Source organism: Orbicella faveolata, unplaced genomic scaffold (assembly GCF_042242905.1).
Source record: "Orbicella faveolata isolate gen_17 unplaced genomic scaffold, um_ofav_v1 contig_46, whole genome shotgun sequence".
Lineage (NCBI taxonomy): Eukaryota > Metazoa > Cnidaria > Anthozoa > Scleractinia > Merulinidae > Orbicella > Orbicella faveolata.
In genome coordinates, this window is record NW_028301576.1 from 754,076 (window position 1) to 780,995 (window position 26,920).

Here is a 26,920-nt window from a genome sequence, read left to right on the forward strand (position 1 = left end):
TGTGTCAGAAATACAATTGGTCTACAAGGATTTATAGTTAAAAATATCGAAGGTGAGTCAACGGAGGCAAAATATCTTAGTCATATTTCGTAGAAGTGGGTCTGTTGCCTAAATAATTCCAAATGCTGCCAACGTTCGCACAAACCTTAACCCTTCAAGAGGCATTTGAAACCGCCGCACAGATAAACGAAGAGCTAAAAATAACTGAATTCGATGGTGCGTTTTGCAAAAAATCAGGAGCCATAATCGGGGACGGAGACCGTAAGCGCGCGCCATTTCTAGTATTGGGGCTGTCCCTATGATATGGGACAATAATTCTATTTTTAGAACAAATTGCGCCATCATCTGCGGCACACGCGCGTACATACTGCGAGGATTTTTGCGGATGTAGCGCGAGAAAATGGCGTCCGAAATTCCCGAAATGCTTGATGCTTTTGGTCCACAAATCAATAAGTTCATGTCTGTTGGAAGTTTACTTCAGTATTTTCGTCGTTAGCTGCTCCAGTTTGCGTGAAGTTAGACAGTATCGAATTTAGTTATGTTCCGCTTTATATCACTGACCAAGTTGTGTTCCGCTGCTTCTTTTTCTAGAGCTCCTCATTACTCCACTCTAAGTTTCACATATGTTGAAGACTAACAGCTTTTCCATAACACAGCAAAAAACTAATTGGATATATTTGGATATAGCAGCGTTTCAGGACTTCAAAGTTTCCCTCCTCTTGCCACACACTTGCGAGGATTTCGCCAGAGTCTATCTCGACCGAAAAGTAAAAACGAATTAATTGAGTTTCGCCTGAATTGTAAACAACGCTTGATGTTTTATGAAGGCCCAATAAGTGACAGTAAAGTTTATGTCTATAGATGCTGCTCAGTTTTGTTCGTGTAAAAATCCAATAAATTGACTGTTGTCATCAGTTTTCAAAAGGAATGCTCTGTAAATTATAATAAGAACCCCGAATTTAGGTATTTTAAAATTATTTGATTACTCCTCTTATCGTTATTGTATAGTATTTTCGCTTTATGACAATTGTATTGTAAATTTCTGTTTCTCTTATTACCCAGGCAGTGAGGCCTGGGTTTAAATTTCGGCTCCTTTTTAACCGCGCGGCCATGGGCCGAGCGCGGTTCTAGGTTTACCCGTGGTTTATTATTTTTTTTTAACCGCGCGGCCATGGGCCGAGCGCGGTTCTAGGTTTACCCGTGGTTTATTATTATTTTTTTTTTTGTCGGTGACCAGACGCAGACCTCCGCTCGGCCAAACTTTGAGTCACGCAACGTGTGATTTTTTTCCGCCAGAAGCTGTTAAAACATAAATACACGGACAATTTTACGGATATTGTTTTCTTTTTTGTGGGTAAAATATATTTTCTTTTCGTTTTATCAAAGCGTTGGATTTAAAGGGAATAATAAATACGCTGAAAAAAGGTATTACGTCAGCCATGGAATGCGCTTTCACTTTCGCTACGTGACAAATACGATCGTGTTTACTTTGCAAGTTTATTTCGGCAGAAGCGACGGTCATTAATTTATTTGTAATTTTGTGAGTATTTCTTGTGGTTTTAAGCAAATGAAGTAAATCCTTTGACTGTTTCATCGCAGCCAGTTCATAGATCGGAAGGAAAATTAAATATTTGCAAGGCAAGCAAAGAACGTGTCAGAACGTGCAAAGATTACGTCATTGGTAGGGAAATAACCACCGTACTAAAGATAGCCGTAGATAACGCAATTCTTGAATTATGTGACTCGTGTGACTTCTTTGCTAACCCTTAACTTAAGGGAAAAAAACAATTAAATTTAATCGTGACTTTAAAGAAAGAAAGCGGTTTGTAATAGTGTTCGTATCTTCATGCCCATACATATCCCGAAGAAACTTCCAGATTAAGACTATTACGTCATCGGAGATGTCACAACGGCTACGACTGATGGTGCGATAATAGAGTTTGTGTTGATCAAGTGCTGTGATGTGTACAGTAATCAATGAATCATCAAAGATTGCTTTACAATATGCACTGCGTTGCGACTGTAGTACTAAGAAAACAGTTAAATTTTAAACGCGCGGTTATAAGATCTAACAGATCTTCTTGTTTTATTTTTTTTGTCGGTGACCAGACGCAGACCTCCGCTCGGCCAAACTTTGAGTCACGCAACGTGTGATGTTTTTCCGCCAGAAGCTGTTAAAACATAAACACACGAACAATTTTACGGATATTGTTTTCTTTTTTGTGGGTAAAATATATTTTCTTTTCGCTTTATCAAAGCGTTGGATTTAAAGGGAATAATAAATACGCTGAAAAAAGGTATTACGTCAGCCATGGAATGCGCTGACGTTGCAGCTTTCACTTTCGCTACGTGACAAATAAGATCGTGTTTACTTTGCAAGTTTATTTCGGCAGAAGCGACGGTCATTAATCTATTTGTAATTTTGCGAGTATTTCTTGCGGTTTTAGGCAAATGAAGTAAATCCTTTGACTGTTTCATCGCAGCGAGTTGATAGATCGGAAAGAAAATTAAATGTTTGGAAGCCAAGCAAAGAACGTGTCAGAACGTGCAAAGATTACGTCATTGATAGGGAAATAACCACCGTACTAAAGATAGCCGTAGACAACGCAATTCTTGAATTATGTGACTCGTGTGACTTCTTTGCTAACCCTTAACTCAAGGGAAAAAAACAATTAAATTTAATCGTGACTTTAAAGAAAGAAAGCGGTTTGTAATAGTGTTCGTATCTTCATGCCCATACATATCCCGAAGAAACTTCCAGATTAAGACTATTACGTCATCGGAGATGTCACAACGGCTACGACTGATGGTGCGATAATAGAGTTTATGTTGATCAAGTGCTGTGATGTCTACCGTAATCAATGAATCATCAAAGATTGCTTTGGAATATGCACTGCGTTGCGACTGTAGTACTAAGAAAACAGTTAAATTTTAAAAGCGCGGTTATAAGATCTAACAGATCTTGTTTTTTTTTTTTTCCCCGCGTTCAGTCACAAATCGCCGTCTGGTCTCTAGGGCGCATGCGTCACTTGTGCACGTACAGCACATGGAATTTACAGAAGTTGTCGTGGTGAAAAGTTAGCACGGCTTCCATGATTTCCAGGGCGATGAAATCACATACAAACGAACATATTGTTCGCGGTAGACCAACACTAGAGGACTTTAAGCGTTTTCTGAACGGGTCGGTCTGCAAGCCTTATGAGAGATCAATTTACGAGCGGACATTTTGAGTGAATTTATCAAGAATCATGTTATACCAAAGGAGCTATCAACCGGGGCTATCAACTCTTCAACTTGATAAAAAGCATCTTCAGAAGCGTCATCGTATTTTCAGACGTGATCGTGAACCAAGTAGAATCCCAGCACGAACTCAAGAACGTCTGAGCAACAAGAACAGGTTAGAGAATTTGTTTACGAATGTATCAGTTCGAGTATACCTAAATAAAACGTCCTGAGAAACTTCGTAAAGCGTAATGAAGTTAAAATCTCGAACTAAACGATATTCTCTCGTTATTTTCTTGTAACAGAGTTATGTGTCTTTCCAAGAATGAAACCCATGTAGCGAATAGACCATTTTACAGTTGTCTGCTCAGTGATCTGGCCTTTGTAAGGCAGCGAGGCGAGAGTTGACCTTGTTTTGATACAGACCTCACTGCTTTTGTTGTGTAAAACAAGTTGTTCTGATGCTAACTAGGTGCATTTACATGACAAAAGCAGTGAGGTCTGTATCAAAACAAGGTCAACTCTAGCCTCGCTGCCTTACAAAGGCCAGGTCACTGAGCAGACAACTGTAAAATGGTCTATTGAAAGAAACTAATATATGTTGACCCCAGCAAAACAATTCTTTGCTTGCACTGTCACGCAATCCTGATGCAATAAAAAATTATTCGAAAACCATTTCGTGGATGAAGTCAAGAAATTTTCATGTTATAGGAGATTAATAAAGATGACACTTATCTAATTTTTAAGTCTGTGCGTTATCCCAAACCTCAGATATTCGTGGAAATATTTTGCACAAATTTACAGAGCCCGTATGGAGCCGCCATGTTGGTGTACCTCCGCAGTACGCCAACATTGCGGCCGGCCGGAAAACATCTGGAACTTACTTTGGCTATCTAGGCGACTGATTATCTGTATTGAGCAAACAAGCATTTACATAAGCACTTTTCCTAATACTTTAACTTCTGAATGGGCTAAAAATCACGAGATAAGTATATGTTTTTCGACAAACGCGTTCGTAGCTCAATGTCACGCACCGCCATAACTCAAAATTCAAAATGTCTCGCTTGCTTGGAAAACGCAAAAACAACAACAACAACAACAACGACAAAGGCTAAGGAAAGTCGACTGAAACGTTCATAGGCTGATATAAAGACTTTGACTCATTTCACTCCCTAAAGACCTGCAAAGTAGTAATAAGCTATCAATCGATTCCAAGAAATGCAATCAAAGGCAGAATAGCTTGAGCACATCGATTCGATTGAATTTCGTACGACTTCAAATGCAGAACATTTAGCTCAATTGCAATATAGCTAGTGCCTCTCAGTATAACGACTGCCTGGGTACACACAGCAAGCGTCTAGTTTAGACTTAGTAGTAGTAGGTCCACATCAGCTGTACAGTTGCTTATTTTAAACCTGCTTATCAAATAAACGTATTTGTATGTATGATTAAGAGCGCCCGCCGATGCGTGATTTGTACAAGTAAAACATGACAAATTGGACTTCCGAACTTTCGTGAACGTACATCGAACTCATATAATACCTCTAACAGATCGATTTATGAACAGCAAGACGGAGCAGCCATGGGGAGCCCTGTCTCCGCGGTTATAGCTAACCTTTACATGGAAGAATATGACGAACAGGCGATAACTACTGTGAATTGCAAGCCTAAGACCTGGAAGCGATATGTAGATGACACCTTTATAATCTTAGATCGAAACAATGTCGACGGCTGTCTACAACATCTGAACAGTCAACAACGAACTATTCGTTTTATCATAGAAATCGGGAGAGCTAACAACATTCCCTTTCTCGACACGTCAGTTACAAGAGACGCAGGCGCATACTACCACTGTATACAGGAAACCAACACACACTTACCAATACCTAGCCTAGGACTCACACCATCCTCAGTCAGTGAAGCGTGGTATTGTGAAGTGCCTTCATAACCGGGCTAAACACCTCATAACGAAGCCTTCAGCTATCGCTGAAGAAACGAAACACTTGTCATCAGTACTTGTTTCTAAAGGATACCTTTCCTCGTTTGTGCAGAAGCTCACGAAAACAACAATAGCCAGGAGTACCCAACGACACTTTAACTGGAAATTTAAGATGTGACTTCCCAAGCACTGATTCTGTGCTCCCACGTCAATTACCATTAATAATTAACTTTCCTGGGAAAAAAATATCCGCTCTTCACTGCTAGCAAGATCGACGTTATTTCATAAAACTCCCAGCCAGACATAATGAAAATTTTGAATACCGAGCTGGAAAAATGGCAATTAGCCAAGTAGCCAGCCAGCAGTAAAGAGTAACATTTGAAATGCCAGCAAGGCAGTTATAGGCGAAAAAAATGTTCTGGCCAGCGTTTTGACCTAGATTAAAAACAAACGCATTGTTTAGGACCTTTATTCAACAGCCTATTGTCTGTTAAATATTATTAGAGATAAATTAGAAATATGTGGTTATTTTTGCCGCTATGAGCAAAGTCTACACTTTGATTATCTTATCCCTTAAAAATGATACAACTTACCATTAATGTCTTAAGCGGATCGGACAAGGTGTCTCCCAGCACGTTGTTTTCCGATACTTCAGATGCCTTCCAGGTTCAGCATACGTGTGACAGTCTGGCACTTTACGTTCTGACGTCTACTGAAAATGATTCACGCTAATGTTTAAATTAAGACCCCTCTAATCCTTCTAGACATTCAGGTCAAACTTGCTTTCACCAAAGAAATGTTTGTTGCAAAATTACTTTTATGTAATGCTGTAAGGGAAATGAACAAAAAAATAATATTGAAGTCCTTTACTAATACATATCGGCCTTACTTCTACATTGCTAGCCCAATAATGATTGTAATTTCAACAGCACTAGCACACTTTACATGTTTACCTCGATTTAGTAGTTTACAATTATTTCTAACGATTTTTTTGAAAAATAAAGGGTTATGCCAGCTCCCTAAAACAACTAAAGGGAGCTGGTTTAGTATTGATTAGTAACACCATGTTTACCTCGAAAGTATTGAAAAACGTCTTTTTCTTTTTCTTTGGACAACTGTCTTCTCTGAGCTTCCCACTCTGGAATTGCCGGATAAAAGTGTATAAACCACATTAGAATCTTTATCATAAAATGAATAAAAAACAAAAATCTTGATAATACATACCTTGAATGTTGGTGATCCATCTCAGTCCATGTCACTGATCCATGCTTTGCCCAAGACCGTAAAAGCATTGCTATTAACAGCATCATTACGTCTGGAGACCCGTTAACAAAATGTATCAATCAGATCAATGTAATGTCATAAATATACACTGGACGATCAGCATTAAAGATTCACAAACTTAATCTCGTGGTTTCATCAACAAATTTGCTCATCTGCTGTATTATATGTAAACCACAAATAATTGCACAGCGCGGAAAGACCTAGGTACGAGTTTAGCGTTACAGTATTTACGCAGGGCGTGTAGGTAGCGGTCGTCTAGTAAAAGATGACAACACGGGCAATGGTTAACTATTCATTCTTTTCATTGCTTAATTTAATCTGTTCCTACTCAACAAGATTGTGTGCTCCCTGTGGTTCCAATCCTTTGGGACCCGTACGTTTTAGGATAGAAATTGTCCTACCGCTAGCCCCTAAAATGGGATGACAGCATTGCGTGACGAACAAACAACGAACCGCTGCAAGCAAGGATTCAAGCAGCAATAGATCAAACGGTGATCAAACGTAATATTTTGGTGTAGTGCAAAGCAAGCAACTGTCTACAAATCACTTAACCGTTCTTGACTTAGATGCAGTGGTGATCATATGTGTCGAAAGAGGGTCATAGATTCATGGTATTCGACCATTAAACAAGTCGACAGTTGGCGATGTACATCGGACGTTGTGTAAACAAAAGCAAACTTCTGCTTTATGTGCGACGAATGGTGGCGGAAACACGTCAAATCGGTTTTTGGACCTGCCTTTTACAGCAGATAAGGTTAGAACATTTCGAAATTATCAGCTCTGTGTCTATTTCAACTTAATATAGCTCAAGACATGTGGCGCGTGCTAAAATATATGTCTAACCCGTAAATTGAAATTTGACGACGGATGGTCAAATATCTGCATTTTTAACGTACTTTGAAAAGCTCTCGCGTCGCTCACAATCATTTGCCCAAAGAAATTTTTACAGGAATCTGTAGACCTTCCTTCTGCGATTCAACAACCAGAAGCTTAATCCATCTGAAGGTTTCGCACATGGTGAAAATCAATTATTTTTACGAAGTACTTTTAAGTGAATGAAATACATGTCTTCGAAATTTAATTATTTTGCACCCAACAAAAACCTAAAACCCTAAAATCAACCCAGTACACAATTAAACATTGCACAAAAATATTTGAGTGTTTTAAAGACGGAAGAATGATGTGATTTTGCATGCGAGGCTCTCAAACTTGTTTAATAAAATGGTGCGTCAAATGACGATTTTAACGGAATTTGGTAATTTGCATATTTCTTTTAAATAATAGGATATTTGGCCAAAAAAACTATCCAGTAGTTTTTGCCACACCCTAGCCTATCTACCATAGGAATATGAGCGAAATCGAATTTTCGACCCTTGCCGCGAAATTAAGAATTTGTCTGATTTTTACAGGCAGGCACTCTTAAGACATTCTGAAAGAAATGGAAGAAGAAAGTGATCCAGAAGAACATAGCTAAAAAGGCCATGCAGAAATTAAATTTTCAACTTTTATGCATGCCATTTTCCTCTCCGATAACACTTCGCAAAATGTAAATGTTGCTTCTGGCGGGAAATATCTTTTGGGTTTCAGTTCTATCACGTATTGAATAGTTTTAGGATGCCGAAGTCCAAATCTATAACAAAGAAAATGTGTTGTCGCAAGCAACCTCTAAATCAAAAAGCTAATCTGATCGAGTTGTTACCACGTCAAGACTCACTTCATAGACTTGATCGGCTGGTCTTAGCGGTTTTGTTTTCCTCTTCACATTCACTTGGATCGGTGCAGAGAACTTTTACTGTTCAAAATGCGACCCTTCGACGCTCTCGTCTGACGCATCGTTTTTATCTCGACTAATTTTTTCCATTATGGTGCCAAGTTCTTCGCACTTGAAAAAGGACACGACCTTTTGTTTTATTCTTTAACGACATGAAAAATATTAGCCTACGATTTACAAACGAAAAACAACTCGAAATGCTTGCGGAAGATCCAAGATTTTCTAAATAAAAGGTTTCAAACAGATCAATCTGAAAATGCCGGAAAACTGGCTAAAACAATAAATCTGCATTACATTTAAGAAACACAGTCAATACGTTCAAAATGTTTCTTTTGCGTCGAGTAAGTCAAATAACCGAAAAAGTTGATTTTGCTATTAATCTCTTTCCTATTAAAACCTGCAAAACAGGGTAGAGGTTTTTTCAAATTTTGACGAAAGCAAATGCATCTGTGTATTACGTGTATAGAATATCGCTTAGGTAATCTAGGGATGTCTTTTACAGTTTTTCTATCTTAACATTAACATTTTCTCTCCATATTTAGGTGATTTGTGTCTGACTCCATCAATAGGGTTCTTTAAACAACAGCGATAGAATGTCCTCTCTGCTTCCTAACTCAGACTGCATTCCATGGCTTGCTGTGCTCATCCTTGAATGTCTGGCCATAGTTATCGTCAATACCATCACCATTATTGTATTTGTGAAGCAGCGTCAGCTACAGCGCCGGAGTACATACTTGATCATACATCTGAATATAGTCGATCTCTTAGTTGGGGCGGTCTCAGGGCCTCTGCAGATTGATATACACCTCACTTTCTGTAACCTAAGGAACTTCCGTGCTTCGAATAACATTTGGTCCATTTATATTAAATTTGCATTACTTCATTTATTTTCCTTTACCTCCCTTGTCAATCTCGTTTTTGTTTCATTAGAACGCCTACATGCCACACTTCGTCCTTTTAAGCATCGTTTTGTTAAGAAATGGATTTACGGAGTAATAATCACTGTCATTTGGTTAACGACTACAGCCAGAGAATCAGCGGAAATTGTGTTAAAAGAAAAAGGAATCTCATACTTTTACATTAGTTCCACCTTGTATCTTCCATTTTATCTAATTTCAGTTTTTCTTATTTGTGCTTGTTATATTGTAATTGTTGTCAAAGTTCGATGCAGTCGTCATCCATATCACCATGGTGCAGCCAGCCTGAGAGAACGAAAACTGACCGGTACCTCGCTCATTGTTGCACTTGTGTCTCTATTATGTTATTTGCCAGTGATAATATTTACATTTACAAACGTGTTTCATAACCAGTCACTCGTCAACCTTTCCCAGCGGTCAATCTTCCATATTAGAAATACAGTGACATTAACATTTCTGGCCAACTCGATAGTAAATTCCGTAATCTACGCCCTGCGGTTGCCAGGATTCAGAACGGGTGTATCACAAATATTCTGCAGGACTTCCAACCGTGCAATCCAACCTGATTTGCCACTTCGCAACCTCAGGCCAGCTTAGACTTCATGTTGCTCAACAGCTATTTGAAACAAGAATTAAACTCATTTGATTACCACTGGTAATTCACTTTTTTTCTTTTTAATTTCAAGAAGAAGAACAGACAGTCTCGCAATGTAAGAGACAAAGCGAAAACAAAAAACACGGTAATCGGAATATGAACTTTTCTTCGGATATACTAATACTAATATAGTTCTATTTAAAAGACGTTGTTATTCATGAGAAAAATAAAAATAAATTGATGTTAAAGTTTATCAATGTAATCAGAATCTTGATCTCATATATGATCTGTGATTCATCTTCAGTAAGACGTTTTGAAAAACATAGTCCACAAAAAGGTAGATATAGTCCTTGTGTGACAACAATTCTCACACACCTGATTAGTTCAAAAATCAAAACTGATTAGTTCATTGATAATTATAACCTCTTCTTGGCTACGAAGGGTTTATTGTAATTTGTCTTTGAACATAATAGTGCTGTTATTACCATTATGTCCACTGAGTGACTGTAAACCAGGTTACTAGTGAGTAAGTAAGTTATCCTTATTATACATTATATGTTTGGTGAGGTCTGACGTGCTTGTAAACAATACTTTATTAATTAAAATCTAGGTTAACGGAATCCTGTTGTTTTGTTTTATGTCAGATATGTTATGTTGGTTTGCAAACCGAGAACATCTACACCTGAGAATTGAATTTTATAAAAATGAAAAGACACTTGCAACTATCTTATTTGAGGCCCTTGTATATATTTTTGGTGCTTATAGTTATTACGCGGCTTAACCAACAGAAATATTAGGTTACTACTACGCCAAAATGACCGATTGAAACAAAAAACTAGGGAGAGTAGGCCATAATCATTACAAAAGGAGAATGCTAGGCAGTAAAGCGAACAACCGTTTGCGACATATGTAACCTGGCATCCGGTGTCTTTTTTTGATATGAGGAACTTAGGGAAGCTGGGTACGGTGGGTGTGATCGTTGTCGTTTCCTAAAGCTTCCAAATAGCCACGGGCCACTCTACACAGTCTAGGATTGAGAACATTTACTAAAGGCGTAAGAAGTTAAAAAAGGTTTATAGATCGCCATAGTAATAACTTCAATGGTCAGTTAAAGCGCATTCCAGGAAAAGGGAATTTCTCTTCTTCTTTACTTAGTAACAAGTTATTTCGAATGAGTTGCAGGTAGTTAAAACATAATTGCAAATTCAGATCATCGCCGAATGACGTATTTATGCCGATCGTCTCTACTACTGCTACTACTCCTCCTCCTCCTCCTCCTCCTCCTCCTACTGCTACTACTGCTCCTACTGCTACTACTGCTCCTACTGCTACTACTGCTCCTACTGCTACTACTGCTCCTACTGCTACTACTGCTCCTACTGCTACTACTCCTACTGCTCCTACTGCTCCTACTGCTCCTACTGCTCCTACTGCTCCTACTGCTCCTACTGCTCCTACTGCTCCTACTGCTCCTACTGCTCCTACTGCTCCTACTGCTCCTACTGCTACTACTGCTCCTACTACTACTACTCCTCCTACTGCTACTACTCCTGCTACTGCTACTACTCCTCCTACTGCTACTACTCCTCCTACTGCTACTACTCCTCCTACTGCTACTACTGCTCCTACTGCTACTACTGCTACTACTGCTACTACTGCTACTACTCCTCCTACTGCTACTACTCCTCCTACTGCTACTACTGCTACTACTGCTACTACTGCTACTACTGCTACTACTGCTACTACTCCTCCTACTGCTACTACTCCTCCTACTGCTCCTACTGCTCCTACTGCTCCTACTGCTCCTACTGCTACTACTGCTCCTACTGCTACTACTGCTACTACTGCTACTACTGCTACTACTGCTACTACTGCTACTACTGCTACTACTGCTACTACTGCTACTACTGCTACTACTGCTACTACTGCTACTACTGCTACTACTCCTCCTACTGCTACTACTCCTCCTACTGCTACTACTGCTACTACTGCTACTACTGCTACTACTGCTACTACTGCTACTACTGCTACTACTGCTACTACTGCTACTACTGCTACTACTGCTACTACTGCTACTACTGCTACTACTCCTCCTACTGCTACTACTGCTACTACTGCTACTACTGCTACTACTGCTACTACTGCTACTACTGCTACTACTCCTCCTACTGCTACTACTGCTACTACTGCTACTACTGCTACTACTGCTACTACTGCTACTACTCCTCCTACTGCTACTACTCCTCCTACTGCTACTACTCCTCCTACTGCTACTACTCCTCCTACTGCTACTACTGCTCCTACTGCTCCTACTGCTCCTACTGCTCCTACTGCTCCTACTGCTACTACTGCTACTACTGCTACTACTGCTACTACTGCTACTACTGCTACTACTGCTACTACTCCTCCTACTGCTACTACTCCTCCTACTGCTACTACTGCTACTACTGCTACTACTGCTACTACTGCTACTACTGCTACTACTGCTACTACTGCTACTACTGCTACTACTCCTCCTACTGCTACTACTCCTCCTACTGCTACTACTCCTCCTACTGCTACTACTCCTCCTACTGCTACTACTGCTCCTACTGCTCCTACTGCTCCTACTGCTCCTACTGCTCCTACTGCTACTACTGCTACTACTGCTACTACTGCTACTACTGCTACTACTGCTACTACTGCTACTACTGCTACTACTGCTACTACTCCTCCTACTGCTACTACTGCTACTACTGCTACTACTCCTCCTACTGCTACTACTGCTACTACTGCTACTACTCCTCCTACTGCTACTACTGCTACTACTGCTACTACTCCTACTACTGCTACTACTGCTACTACTGCTACTACTGCTACTACTCCTCCTACTGCTACTACTGCTACTACTGCTACTACTCCTCCTACTGCTACTACTGCTACTACTGCTACTACTGCTACTACTCCTCCTACTGCTACTACTGCTACTACTGCTACTACTGCTACTACTGCTACTACTCCTCCTACTGCTACTACTGCTACTACTGCTACTACTGCTACTACTGCTACTACTGCTACTACTGCTACTACTGCTACTACTGCTACTACTGCTACTACTGCTACTACTGCTACTACTCCTCCTACTGCTACTACTCCTCCTACTGCTACTACTCCTCCTACTGCTACTACTGCTACTACTGCTCCTACTGCTCCTACTGCTCCTACTGCTACTACTGCTACTACTGCTACTACTGCTACTACTGCTACTACTGCTACTACTGCTACTACTGCTACTACTCCTCCTACTGCTACTACTCCTCCTACTGCTACTACTGCTACTACTGCTACTACCGCTCCTACTGCTACTACCGCTACTACTGCTACTACTGCTACTACTGCTACTACTGCTACTACTGCTACTACTGCTACTACTGCTACTACTGCTACTACTCCTCCTACTGCTACTACTCCTCCTACTGCTACTACTCCTCCTACTGCTACTACTGCTCCTACTGCTCCTACTGCTCCTACTGCTCCTACTGCTCCTACTGCTACTACTGCTACTACTGCTACTACTGCTACTACTGCTACTACTGCTACTACTGCTACTACTGCTACTACTGCTACTACTGCTACTACTGCTACTACTGCTACTACTGCTACTACTGCTACTACTGCTACTACTGCTACTACTGCTACTACTGCTACTACTGCTACTACTGCTACTACTGCTACTACTGCTACTACTGCTACTACTGCTACTACTGCTACTACTGCTACTACTGCTATTGCTACTGCTACTGCTGCTGCTACTACTAATTTTTTTTTTAAATTTTTATAACAAACTTTATTGAGCACTTTTCCATACAAACTTGAATCTTACATGTATCTGGTAAAAAATTCAGAAATTCTGTTGTTCCTTAAGTTTTCGGTAATAATAATTACAAATTACACTCATTCTTTACAACCCTTATAAATTTGTCTATTTAAATGGCAAAAACTCTACTTTAAAAATAATAATAATAATAATAATAAACACATTATTTATAGTGCAAAAAATAGATCAGCTGAATTTAAATATAAAGACAGCTGGTATAAACCTATATGCAGTTGATACAATATTTCAAATATCGTACCCAGATACATCGCGCAGAATTCTATTGTCTTTCGCGACATATACTTGCAGTGCTCAGTTTTTCAATGCGCGGAATAATAATTACAAATATTAGCTGTCGGAATTCCGACTGCTCTCGTCAATGAATCGGCGGCTGTCAATCAAACGGTCTGATGTGTGAAGTAAATTCCAAGGTGTAATAAGCTAACAAAAGCGCTCTAATTCAAAGGCGGCCTGCGCTCTTCACAAAGACTTTTGTCAACAAAGTCGTGTGCAGCGACATTCTCACTTTTTTTTTTGACATGTCACACTCGAAATGGTTTGAGCGCGGGAGCCAAAAGTTCTCCCACAAAAAATTCTTCTTCCAAAGCGTTGCCCAACGGAAAGAACGGTGCGCATAAAACTTTCTCCTACTTTATCGTTGTCCTCTTTTACTCGACCGGTCAAAGCAGTTCATCAGACGTAGTCTTTTACTCGATCGGTTCACGTAGTCTGTCGTTGATCGAGGACTTTAAAGACAGCACAGGTCTTTATCTATTCGAAAGATGAAGAGGAAAATAAATGACATTTCTGTTTGAAATCCAGAGCCGAACAAAAAAGCAAAGGCACGCAGCGCATCTTACGCCTGAGTGAGCATTGTTGTCCACTGCATGTGTGAGATAATTATTCAAAATTGGAACCGTTTTAATTGATCAAAACATTTAAAAGGCCCAGGTTCGAGTATTCAGTTATTAGAATCCTCTTTGGAGTAACATGTCAAAGCGTACGAGACAGCAGCTCGGCTTTTACGCATCACTATTTGATGACGTTTATGATCGTCGTCTCAGTTATAAGTACCGACCCAAGCAAAAGCCCGTTGCTTTGAGCGCATAGTCTCTCAACGAAATCAAGGGGGCAAGGCAGAGTATTTTATTCAGTGGAAGAATTATCCTTTAACTGAAAACACATGGGAGCTGTCCGAACACTTCTTATGTTGATGAAATTACATGTAAAGTGATGTTAAAACGACGTTCCGAACACTCTGAGATCTTTTTTTTCAACGAAAATCAAAAATGATCTCTTTGAGACCGGCTGAGGATGAAGTACTCTGCTTCGCTTCCTTTAACTCTTTTATCTCTCTGAGATCATTTTTGCCTGACATGTGCAAGTAAGCGGGGTTGACCGCGGATTCAATGAGCTCTAAAAAGAGCTCCCGATCAACGCGCAGCATTTCTTGCACAGATGACATGCTGAAAATTCGTTTATTGCAACTCGCGCAAAGCGTTACTTTAAATACGATGGTTAAGTGATACATTTTATCACCTCTCAATTTCAATGCCTTATAGCGTTGGCGTGTGTCCTATTGTTTGTGGAGGCGGAACTTGGCATATATTAATATTCTGCCGGGAAATTCAAAAGAGTTTCGCTCTATTGTTCTTCTAGTCTCCGAGGCGAACGAAGGCTGAAAGATCGTTACGACTGTTCGAAAGTTGGCAGAACGACCACTTCGAAATATTATTTTCCGTTAAAACTTGGCATAAAGCTTCCTTTAACAACATACATTCAAAGCCGTATGATAACCGTTAAGAACGGCACTTTGAAGGAGTAAAATTCTTCCTCCAAATATTTCCTCACATAATATTTTTCCTCACATGGACCAAATTCAGGAAAAGAAAACGACTAAATCCACTTTTCGTAAGATTTCAAAAAATGTCTCCTTTATTCCATCAATGTCTCATCTACAAAAGCCCTATGATAACCACTACGAAACACAAGTATGAAGCACGTAAACTCTAAACAAGTATGCGTAGTCGGCCATTTTCTGGTCATTTTCTTTATTGTTTAACCATCGGCAGCCTAATTAATAATTAAATTTCGCGAGCACTCTACATTTAAGTCCCGGATATGTCGCGGCATTCTGCGCGATGAACACAAAGCAAAAACGTCTTGTTTGTAACAAAATTGCGATTAATTATAAACACAACAGCATTTTTAACATAGATGAAACAGCCAGTCGTCACTCTATCTTGCTCCTTCCCAAAAGCTTTGCGAACTTGATCGTTATAGAGTGACGACTGGGTACGAGTTTGGAGGCAAGTCGTGACGAGTCCCTTTTAAAGCCTTTGTACGCGGGAACTTGGACACGACTTGCGTGCCTTTTCGCAAATTGCACAACTTGTTAACCATCTCCTAATCATCAGAGCTGCATCATACGCGTTTTGAAGTCGTAACTTTCTTACTTTCCTACTTTCTTTCTTATGCTGTGTTTAGACTTGAACGGTTTACCGAGGTATCAGAGTTTACTTACCTAAGTAAACATTTTCCGTGTGTAAACGCCAACCGATACTTTGGTCAATGCCGCAAAAGACAAAAGAAATTCAACCGAGGTAAAAGTTGTAATTATCCTGTGATCAGGCATGGTTACAGTTGGTAACCAAGGTCAAGATGACAGATATATCCTCTTGTGGCGGCGTAATATTTCACTTCCCGCGGTGAGTAAATTGTGCGATTGTCGACAAAGCAAAGCGTTTCTTTTCCAGTTTTGACTAGGCTATCAAGGCAGATAACATGGAAAGATTGGATCGATCTCCTTACGGCGAACAAATCCGTAACGTAAAAGAAAGCATTGTATTTTTCATTCTCAGTATTATTTACAACTTTCCCTAGACAAACTTTGATCCTGTGTTGTGTAATTATTGTCGATGTATTTTACCACCAGGGAGGATGCTGCATATACAACGTATCCACGTTTCTACGCATACAACCATGCACACTCTGGGTATGATCAAGTAGCTGAATTTTCGCCGCAATATTATGGAATGAGGTCCTCGCCTATGAAAATAATGGCACCTCAATTTGCTCCTGTTCCGCTGCGGTGGGATCCTCGTCCAAGTTCGATTTGACGTTGATAATAGTTGTGGTTACACATACCAAGGTAAATAGCACTCCCAAGGTAAATAACACCAAGGTAAACTTACCGCGGGAATTACGTTACCAAGGTGTTTGCGGTCACACACGAAATACTTTACCAAGGTCAATCTTACACACTTGACCAGTCCGGGATCGTTATCAGATTCGATAACCTCGACCAAAACAAACCATTAACCAATCGCTGCACAAGTTTTCGTTCACGTGACATTATTTGGTAGCAACAGTGTATAATTCAATATGGCGGTCGACGGGGCGGTGCGATGAAAGAAGTTACTTTTTTCACAGCATCACAATGCAATTTCATTTAATTGTAATTGTACGTTTGCTTCACAATAGGTTACTGGATTATGGAATAGAAACAGAGAGGTATGGAAGAAAACTGTCTTTGTCCAAAAGCTACAGCGAAAAGTTTCATTTTCAGATAGACACCGTATAATATTTGTTCCGAGTAAAAACACACGAAGGTTGACAACAGTTATTCTGTTCACAAAAGCGTTGTTTATTGATACTAATATGATAGCTTCTATTTTCACTCAGGCTTCACTTTCTTGGCAGTTGGCGAAGCTGGCTGTTCAACAGTCTGTATAAAATATAAACGAAACACTAACAGTAAATACATCTTGAGTTCACAAATTGACACTGAACAAGTTGCTTCTATATTCCAAGCGGAGAGCTGTAACTGAATTTCGTTCAATTTGCATGAGCGAAGCGTGGTTAGGACCGAAACATCTCCTACTATGATTTATTACTATGAAATGGAAATAACAGTATCGAAACAGTTCGCGACCCTCCCTCTGTCGATTCTCTGTCCAGATATACTGAAGATAGAATAGCTTACCTCGATGGCCATATCCCATCCCACGCCTAATTCCATTTCTGCGATTGCTAATTTAATCCCCTCCGCCGTATTGTACATTTCGTTTCCATCTTTGATACACTGGAGTTCTCTTTGTCGTTGTGGGCTCGCCTGATATGGTTCTGGCACAACAACAAAAATATAGCAGGTATATTTACTTTAATTCGTGATACACCTCCGTTCAGTGGAATGGGTATACGCAACACTTTATGTCGTGAGATGTGACAGTAAACTTGGAAGTCTTGGCATTTCCGGAAAAAAATTCTTTTAGTTGTAGATCAGTAGTCTATTGTTGTGCATTCGGTGATATGGAAAAACGCTTTTAATGACCGATTCATATAAAAGAAACTATAATTCAAGTAATATGTTTTCGTACCATAGTTCACTCGCTAAATCCAACAATGAGCTTCGTTATATAACGACTGGTGTGCCAGAAAACTGACCTAGTTTGGCCGGCATTTCCGGAAAATATTTCAGGACCGCGAGTTGTTGAAATTGACTCTAAAATATAGGCAACTTATCCTTTAACGTGATTGCCGATTTTCCCGCAGTCCGAAAGGTGTTTTAGTTCCCTGTTTATGAAGTATTGCACCCGGCCTATCTGTCTTCCAACAACTTCTCTCAAAGTGTAATTTTTCTTAGCGCTCTTGGATACCAGACTGTGGCACGTCTAGAGGTGTCTCGGGTATTTCTCTAATTTCTGGCAAAACACAACGAAGTGCGAACGAGTCTTTGTTTCCAATTTTCAGGAAGGACATGAAAAGGAGTTCCTTCTGGCCCCTTGACTTTGACCTCATGGTAACCCTTCAAAAGAAAATAAACAACTAATGTTAGATTCGCAAGTGGTTTCCCGACCACTTCGACTGCCGTACCATGAATCGAGCGACTCACTAAGAGCTATAATTTTTTCTGAAGGGGCTTAGATAATTTATGTAAGTTACTTTTACGTACCCCTTGATTTTGCCACCAGTAATTCTTAAAGTTGAATGGTGCGTGGCTGTCAGGCCTAAAAGGAATGAAAATTTTATGCTGCAAAACTCGACAACAATAAACCTAACCTATATAATGACCAAGCTATATCCACAAAATCGACATAAATTTGCCATTTTGATTCTATGGGTACCAGCATCCGCCATCTCAATACCTAGGAACATATCGATTACAGCTGTAAATATGGCCGCCGTTACGAACAACACATCGCAAATCAAAATACCCCCGTGCACTTTTTTCACAGATCGTGCACAACACTAAAAACACGTTAAATCCCAAGAATATGGCGTGAATGTTAACGACATATTTTTTGTGATTTTCGCAAAAATCTCCAGGTAACTTAAATCTAATGACAAAATGAAAAACATACCTGGTTTGGATGCAAAATTGCAAGCGCTGTTTCACTTTACGAGTAGCATTTTACATCGTTTACGCTGGTCCTCAACCGCCATCTTCAAAACACGTGAGGCTCCTTCTTTTCTGGTAATTATCGAATAGAATTATGGGTAAATTACCCGAGTATAATCGAACAAATAACGAGCAAAGCGAAGTGAATACGAAAATTCCCGGTTTTTGAAATGGCCGCCATGTTGTGACGTCACATGGTTATCAAATCTGATAACGATCCCGGACTGTTGACTGGTTTCGGCGCAAAATGCGAAAATGGATAATTCGAGGGAGCTTGCAAGCATCGTCTCGCTACTGTTACTTATACTGTTTCGACAGTCCTCTAATGTTTTGCTTTATCAGCTTTTTATACAGCGAAGAATTAGAAGGCGAAGACTCCGTTTGGGCTTTATTGCTGGTTTTCAGTGTCACGCAATTCAAAATAGATCAAAATAAAAAAACAAAACCGGTCAATAGATAAAGTCCAGAATCTGGGAAATAAAAGAAGGTAAATATGCAAAGACTCTCGCCAAAATTCTGGTCACAGCAATTTTTCTTATGCGAGATATGCGTGTAGAAAACGTATTCAAACGACACTTTCGTAGATAAAGACTCTATTCAAAGACAAAAAAACTCCAGAATACAATTCAAGAACAACGACTTCGCATTAGTTTTGCATTCGTTCCCTTTCAGTTCAGTGTTCGAGGGGGGTCAAATCGTGTAAGTCACGTGACAAGCTCGGTCCCAGTTTTCAACACACTCCCCCGCGTTGATTGACGTCATCAATCAAAGTTCAAAGTTCATTTAAAGTTGAAACAATCTTACGAGCATAAACTCTATATAACAGAATGAACTCAATACATCTATCTTAGTCAGAATTCACGACGACAACTGGGACATCCTCGTCCCTCACTACTGTAACAGGAACATTTGCCACTCGGGGCACAGGGTTGGCAGTTCCATTATCCAACCTCACTTCCAGGGGATAGAGCCTCTGCAATGGGCGTCTCCATTCCGCGGTTGGCGAATTACCAGACTTGACTCTCACCACTGCACTTCGAACATGACCATCTCGACCAGGAAGTAATCGTTCGATCTTCCCAAGCCGCCACTGCTGTCTCGGGGTTTTGTTCTCATGTAGACACACAATATCTCCCACTTGCACTTTACGGACAGAATTTGCTCTCTTTGAGTAACGATGGTACTCTCTAAGTTGTGTGAGATACTCAGACTTCCATCGGTTCCAAAAATGATCCAGTGTTCGCTGTAAGAATTTGGCTCTTCTTGTAAGTGTTCCCTCAGTTTGATCAACTTCGTTCGATGAGTTCTTTGATGGTACTGACAAAATTCTGCGGCCCACAATCAGGTGTGAAGGTGTTAATGGTTCCTCCATTTCATCGAAGACATATGTCAAGGGTCGTGAATTCAAGGCTGCTTCCACTTCTACAAGGACAGTAGACAGCTCGTCATAGTTTAACCGGGCATTTCGTATGACCTTCTTCAAACTCAACTTGACTGATTTTACTAGACGTTCAAAGAAACCACCCCACCAAGGGGCCGCTTCGACATTGAACCTCCACTGTGTACCGTCGCACTGACAATATGCCTGCACTCTTGAATCCTTAAATGTTTTCCCATTGTCACTGACAATCAAGACAGGAATTCCTCGTCTCCCTTTAAAGCGAGTAAGGACTCTGATAAAACTTTCCGCACTCAGATTTGGGACAAGTTCCAGATGAACAGCTCGGGTTGCAGCGCACGTGAACAAAGCTATATAGACCTTGTTCAAATCTCCATTCTTTGAAAATACATCCTTGACATACATGGGCCCAGCGAAGTCCACTCCTACTCGAGTAAAAGGAAAGTCATCGCTCAATCGAAATTCAGGAAGAGGTGGGGGAGGAGGAACTGCATAGCTTCTGCCCTCTAACTTCTTACAAACAGAACATTTTCCTATCGCAGTTTTCACAGTCTGCCTTCCTTTTGTTACCCAGAATCTTGACCTTAGCTCTGTGAGAGTGTCCCTCACACCATTGTGAAGAACCTTGAGATGACAATCATTTATCACTAGGTAAGTTAGTCGTGAACATCTTGGAAGGAATATTGGAAAACGAGCATCATACGGAATCGGGGCATTTTTAAGACGACCACCACACCTCAGAATTCCCTTGTCATCTGTAAACAGTGATAATGAGATCTTGACCTGGTCAAAGTTCTTGTTGTTGTATACAGATTTCTGAACCTCCTTGATCCAAAGCTCTCTTGCACAATCCACCTCTTCATGCCTTATTACTCCATCCACTAACCTCTTCTTCATTTTACTTTGCTTGAGATTAGAAACAAATCGCACAACATATGCAGTGACTCGCACAAGTCTTTGAAGACTACTGAACCTTTCCAAGGGAATGATGCAATCAAGATTTAGTGACTTTTCTGACGTCACCTCTCCAGAGGCAATGTTTGCAAGAACTGTACCATCATGCTGCTTTGTGTGGCTGTTACAGCTTTCCTTCTTCAGTTCTAGGCAAGGATCTGAATCGTCACTTGTGACTTCAGCAGAGTTCATTGCAAGACTTGGCCACCACTGCTTTTCCTTTCTAAGGAACTCAGGACCACTCCACCACAATTGGTTGGTGATCAGTTTCGAGGTCATCGTACCACGTGAGCAGATGTCAGCTGGATTGGATTCTGTGGGGCAATAATTCCACTGAGTTGGCTTTGTAAGTCGACGGATCTCAACCACTCTGTTTTGAATGAATTGCTTGAATTCTCTGTTTACACCCCAAATCCACCACAGAACAATTTGCGAATCTGACCAGAAGAACACAGCATCAACTTCCAATGTTCCGTCAAATGCTGTCAACACAGTATTGACCAGTCGGGCCAGAACAAGAGCACCTAGTAACTCCAGTCGAGGTATGGTTTCTCCATTTATCGGAGCAACTCTGGTTTTTGACAATAAAAGCTGGGTGAAGACAGTTCCAGTAGTTGTTTCAAGGCGTAAATACACAACTGCTCCATAGGCTTTCTCACTTGCATCCGCAAAACCATGGAGTTGAATGCTTTGTAAATCTCCTGATGACAAGCCAAGGTGGTAGTGTCTCCTCACTTCCACCACCCCCACCTTCTTAGCATCTTGAACAAGCTTTAACCACTGTTCATGGATGAATGAATCCACGGGGTCATCCCAACCCACTCTTGTCTTGCAAATAGATTGAAAGATGATCTTCAGTAGAATGATGACTGGACTAATTAGTCCCAGGGGATCATATAACTTACTTGTTGTACCAAGAATTGCTCTCTTCGTAACTGGACAAGTATTGCTAGTTTCTAGTGGAGAGGCCAGATCCAAGAGTAACAAATCATTTCGTCTATCCCATCCAACTCCCAGTACTTTCAGTTTTGCTGTGCTGGGGTTCTTTGACGTCTCAAACAGGGAACTCGAGAAGGTTTGATCTTCCTCTTGAACAGGGTGCTCCTTGACAGACTTGCTTGTAACTTGAGAAGACTGGCTTTCAGATTGTTCAATTCTTTCCTGAAGGGCTTCAGAGTTGGAGACCCATTTTCTCATATTGAAGCCTCCGCTCTTGAAGGATGACTTCAGATTCTCATACATCTCGAAAACAGAATTGTCAGAATCGTTTCCACCAACAAAGTCATCCACATACAGACTTTTCAGAACTCTCTCAGCAAATTCTTTGGGGATGTCAGCAGAAGTCAAGTGATGACGAATTGTTGCATTCAATAGGAACGGACTTGCGGAGACGCCAAATGCAACTCTTGCAAATCGATAAACTTGTAGGTTCGGGTGGCTGCTTGTGATATCATCAACCCACAGGAAACGAAGATAGTCACGATCTTTGGGGTGAACTGAAACATTTAGAAAAGCTTTCTCAATGTCTCCTATGAGGGCTGTCTTGTGAGCCCGGAACCTCAGGAGGATGTCATAGATGAGGGGAGATAGTGGTGGACCAGCATACAAACAGTCATTGAGACTTGATGTGTTCTTTCCTGATCGTGCACTGGCATCATAAACAATACGAAGTTTTGTGGTGTCCTTGTCCACGCGAATCACTTCATGATGAGGAATGTAATGTACTTTTCCCACACCATTGTTGACACCTTGATCCACAGGTTCCACAATTCCTTGTTGTTGCTGATCTTGGATGACATCATCATAGTGCTTTAACATCTCGGGCTTTAATTTCAGACGTTTCAGTAGTGAGACCAACCTTGATTTGCACAAAGCAAAATTATCTGGAAGCAGCTCATGGTCCTCTTTGAAAGGTAGCTGTACTTGATATCTTCCTTCAGTGAATTCAACTTCGCTAACAAATTTGTCATACAGAGACGAACCTTTATCTCGAATGCCAAGTGACTCATAGTCCCAGAATTTTCCAAGTTCAGAGGCAAGTTCATCTTGACCGACGACACTTGCTTCCACTTTCAGTACATGCGTCGCAGTAAGATTCACAGTGTTACCATTGTCACGGTTAGACACAATCATAGTGGGTCCGGAGAGGACATATCCTAGCTTTGTAGCAAGAGCAACAGGTTCCCACGGTGCACCTCTCACAATAGTACCTTCGACCAATGACCAATAATAATCAGCACCAATGAGAATGCTGATGGGCAAATCTCTGCCGCCACACCTGTCGGCTAAACTGAGGTCATGCAGATGTTCGTAGCTAGACTGAGCAAGCTCTGTGGGTTGTTGGGTCAGAGGGCCACATATGACTGGCACCACATAGGCTTGAATGTACACAATTGCATCGCATCTGGTTTTGATACCCACTTGAACAATTTCACATGTTCGTAGCCTGGCGTCAGACTCACCAAAGGTTTTGATTAGAAGTGACTCTCTACCAATTACTGATAACCCCAGTTTGTCTTTAAGGTCCTTAGTCATGTATGATCGCTGACTGCATGAGTCAAAAACCAGACGAACACTTAGTGGAAAACTGTCATTATCCGGACGCACAACTTCAGCGGTTGCGGTTTGCAACAACACCGACCCTCTAGACTGATCCACATACATACTAGTAGAGACACTGGCCACATGTTCTCGATCTTGCCCACCCAGGGTTGGATCAGGGTTACCACAAATTGCTACATGATGGGCACCTTGACATTTAAGACACTTCATAGGTGCTTGACAGTTACGTGCCAAATGTCCTTGCTTGAGACAGAGAAAACACTTGCCCTTCCTTTTAAGAACTTCCCTTCTAGATTCAATACTTGTGACAACATTACATTTAGAGCTCTGATGATTTTGATTACAGAATGAGCACCAAACACGAGGAGACTGTTTATTCTCAGAACTGTCAGTGTACAAAGCTGATGTAGAAAATGGCGACTCACCTCTCTGATGTGAAGGCCTGGAATCCTTGTTATTGACAAGACATTGTTCTCTCAGTTGCAGTTCCTTGTGAAATTCACCCAAAATATCTTTCAGATTCCATGTCTCCGATTCCAAATTTCGTGTGATAGCGATCCGAAATTCCTCCGGTAATTTCTGCATAACGATTGGTGTCAAGAAGCAACCACACATTTCAGATGAGATTTCCATACTTTCCAATCCACGAACATGAGATTCCACTGTGTCGTACAAGCTTCGGAGTTTCTTTACTTCGCTTATCGATTCCACCTTGGAGAGTTTAGTGAGCACTTCCATGTGGCTGGAGATCACTATCTGTCGATTTCCGAATCTTTGTTTAAGCAGTCCAACTGCCTTTTCGTAGTTTGCACTCGTCAGGGCCAGACCAGCGATCGTACTACGCGCGGTGCCAGTAAGAAGTGACTGCAAATAATTGAATTTATCCACTGAAGACAAATTTGGGTTCTTATGAACCGCAGACTCGAAAGATTCCCAAAAGGGATACCAGTGTATGGGATTTCCGTGAAACTTCTTAAGCTCGAGCTTCGGCAACTTTGCCTTCGAAACGTGATCTTGAGAAGTTCCCGCGCTTTCGGAAGGAGGAAGTTGCGCCACAGAAGGGAATTCCTGACTCTTACCCTGCATTTCTTGAGCTTCCAAAACAGATTCTAACTCAACAATACACTCCTGAATGGAACTCATTATCTCACAGCTATCAGAGACTTCGGTATCGATGGTTTTTACGTCGTCCACCAGCTCCACAATTTCGCGGTCGAGCGATTGAAGCTCCGACATTTTCGTTTCAAGGGCGGTTCGAAGAAATTTCAGCCTTTTCACTTCGATGGAATTGCCTTCAGAGATTAGCCCTTTGGCTTGTTCGATAGTTTTCTGGACGAACTTTCGGTGACCATCGCGAAATTTTTTCAAATTCCTCAATTTCGGCGGCATAATTGGTCGCCCACGTGCTTTCAGCTAGTGCAGCTTTGACTTCACAACAGCTTCCTTTGAGACGTTCTTCACAACGCTAGAATCCCAGTTTCAATTCCCGGGTCTCGGCACCAAATGTAGAAAACGTATTCAAACGACACTTTCGTAGATAAAGACTCTATTCAAAGACAAAAAAACTCCAGAATACAATTCAAGAACAACGACTTCGCATTAGTTTTGCATTCGTTCCCTTTCAGTTCAGTGTTCGAGGGGGGTCAAATCGTGCAAGTCACGTGACAAGCTCGGTCCCAGTTTTCAACAATGCGAAGAAATTTTTTACCCAAATTTACAGAGATTTGCATGGAGACGCCATGCTGGTGCCCATCCGTATGGGCACCAACATGGCGGTCGGAAACCACCAGAAACATCTGTCACTGAGTTTTGCTACAAAAGCGTGAATTTATCGCTCGAGAAACTCTAAAACATTAAAATAATACTTTTTCTAAGACATGAACTGTTCAGATAGCCAAGTTCCCCGAAATAAGTCACTTTTTTAACCATCATGACAGCTCTCTAGACCGTCATGTAAATGTCGCGTCACGCAAAAGCTTAGAAATTCAAGCGTAGTGTATCACAAAACCAAGAACCCATTCGGGGCGAAAATTTGTATGAATATTAGTTTTCAGCTGCTCTTATGCATCATTAAAGTAAAATCGCAGGAAGATCAAAAGTTTTGTTGTTTGAATTTTAGTGACGTCACGTGAAAACCAGCTATTAACGCCATAGCGCACAGTATCAACTACCTAATAGCGCGGCGAAATAATCAAGCATGTGCACGCGCTCCCAGAAGTGTTTGGGTTCTTCCACGTCCACAAATGTTTGCTGCTTGCGCGGAAATCATCTTGGGCACTGGCTCCCGGACTTTGCGACTGAGATGATCCTGAACTTTCTGAAGCTAAGAAGAAGATGTATAATCCTGGAGATCAGCTGGACGTGAAGACGGTCCTGACCCGTAAATGTTGCCATAGTTCGTAGGGTAAAAAAAACCAGGAGCACTTTGAAAAGCATCTTGAAAACTGGGCATTTCACTGGTCCCATCAAGCTGGCGGTTTCGATTGAATAAAAATCCATTGTACAAATCTCCTTGTTGGTTGTCTCTAGGCCTAGGGATGGAATCGAAACACATGTAAGAAAATGTACTATAGATCTTCTTTGGCTTGTGTTATATTTAAACGCAAAATGAGCAAAAAAAAAAAAAAAAAAAAAAAAAAACAGCTTTATACCTACAAATTAGAACGCCATCCTGCCATGATTCTAAGAAAGAGCACGTTTTTGCTGCCTTGAACACGCAAAGGTTGACCTCCGGAAATCTAAACCTCACGCCATCATATTTTAAAATTTCAAATTCCTCTGTTGATTTTATTTTCTTATCTTAGTTTTGCCCCGCGATTGGTCGTTTTATCTTGGGGTACTTGAAAAACCTACCTATTTACCTCGGTAAATGTCATGGGGGATTCTTTTGTTCTTTTTGATGTATCCATGGAAATGGACCGCAGTAAATTTACCTTGGGAAATGGCGGTCACACACGATTTATGAGTTTCCCGAGGTAAAGAGCCGTAAAAGGACGATGTGTAACCGCAACTAAAATGCA

General features: G+C 40.8%; 2 protein-coding genes and 1 pseudogene across 4 annotated transcripts; 2 read left to right on the forward strand and 1 right to left on the reverse strand.

The window, feature by feature from the left end:
* Positions 1-2,964: 2,964 nt before the first annotated feature.
* On the forward strand, positions 2,965-10,348 carry LOC149097829 (somatostatin receptor type 1-like). The gene is made up of 2 exons (XM_089278119.1): positions 2,965-3,397; positions 8,759-10,348. The coding sequence occupies exon 2, from the start codon at positions 8,810-8,812 to the stop codon at positions 9,728-9,730; it is 921 nt and encodes a 306-aa protein (XP_089134245.1). The 5' UTR covers positions 2,965-3,397; positions 8,759-8,809; the 3' UTR covers positions 9,731-10,348.
* On the forward strand, positions 4,781-6,369 carry LOC149097830 (uncharacterized; annotated as a pseudogene).
* A 5,142-nt stretch (positions 10,349-15,490) lies between the features above and the next one.
* Positions 15,491-26,623, reverse strand: LOC110059028 (uncharacterized). Of its 3 annotated transcripts, XM_089277741.1 has the most exons (4): positions 26,552-26,623; positions 18,539-26,431; positions 17,570-18,391; positions 15,491-17,311 (listed from the first exon to the last, which is right to left on the reverse strand). In XM_089277741.1, the coding sequence occupies exon 2, from the start codon at positions 25,287-25,289 to the stop codon at positions 19,833-19,835; it is 5,457 nt and encodes a 1,818-aa protein (XP_089133867.1). In that variant the 5' UTR covers positions 25,290-26,431; positions 26,552-26,623; the 3' UTR covers positions 15,491-17,311; positions 17,570-18,391; positions 18,539-19,832. The 3 variants fall into 3 exon arrangements, with proteins under 3 accessions (XP_089133867.1, XP_089133866.1, XP_089133865.1); XM_089277740.1 differs by having other exon boundaries at positions 18,948-26,623; XM_089277739.1 differs by having other exon boundaries at positions 18,539-26,623.
* Positions 26,624-26,920: the final 297 nt, after the last annotated feature.

Coding starts and splice junctions, on each gene's coding strand:
- LOC149097829 (XM_089278119.1), top strand. CDS start 8,810: ATGTCCTCTCTGCTTCCTAACTCAGACTGCATTCCATGGCTTGCTGTG.
- LOC110059028 (XM_089277741.1), bottom strand. CDS start 25,289: ATGCCGCCGAAATTGAGGAATTTGAAAAAATTTCGCGATGGTCACCGA.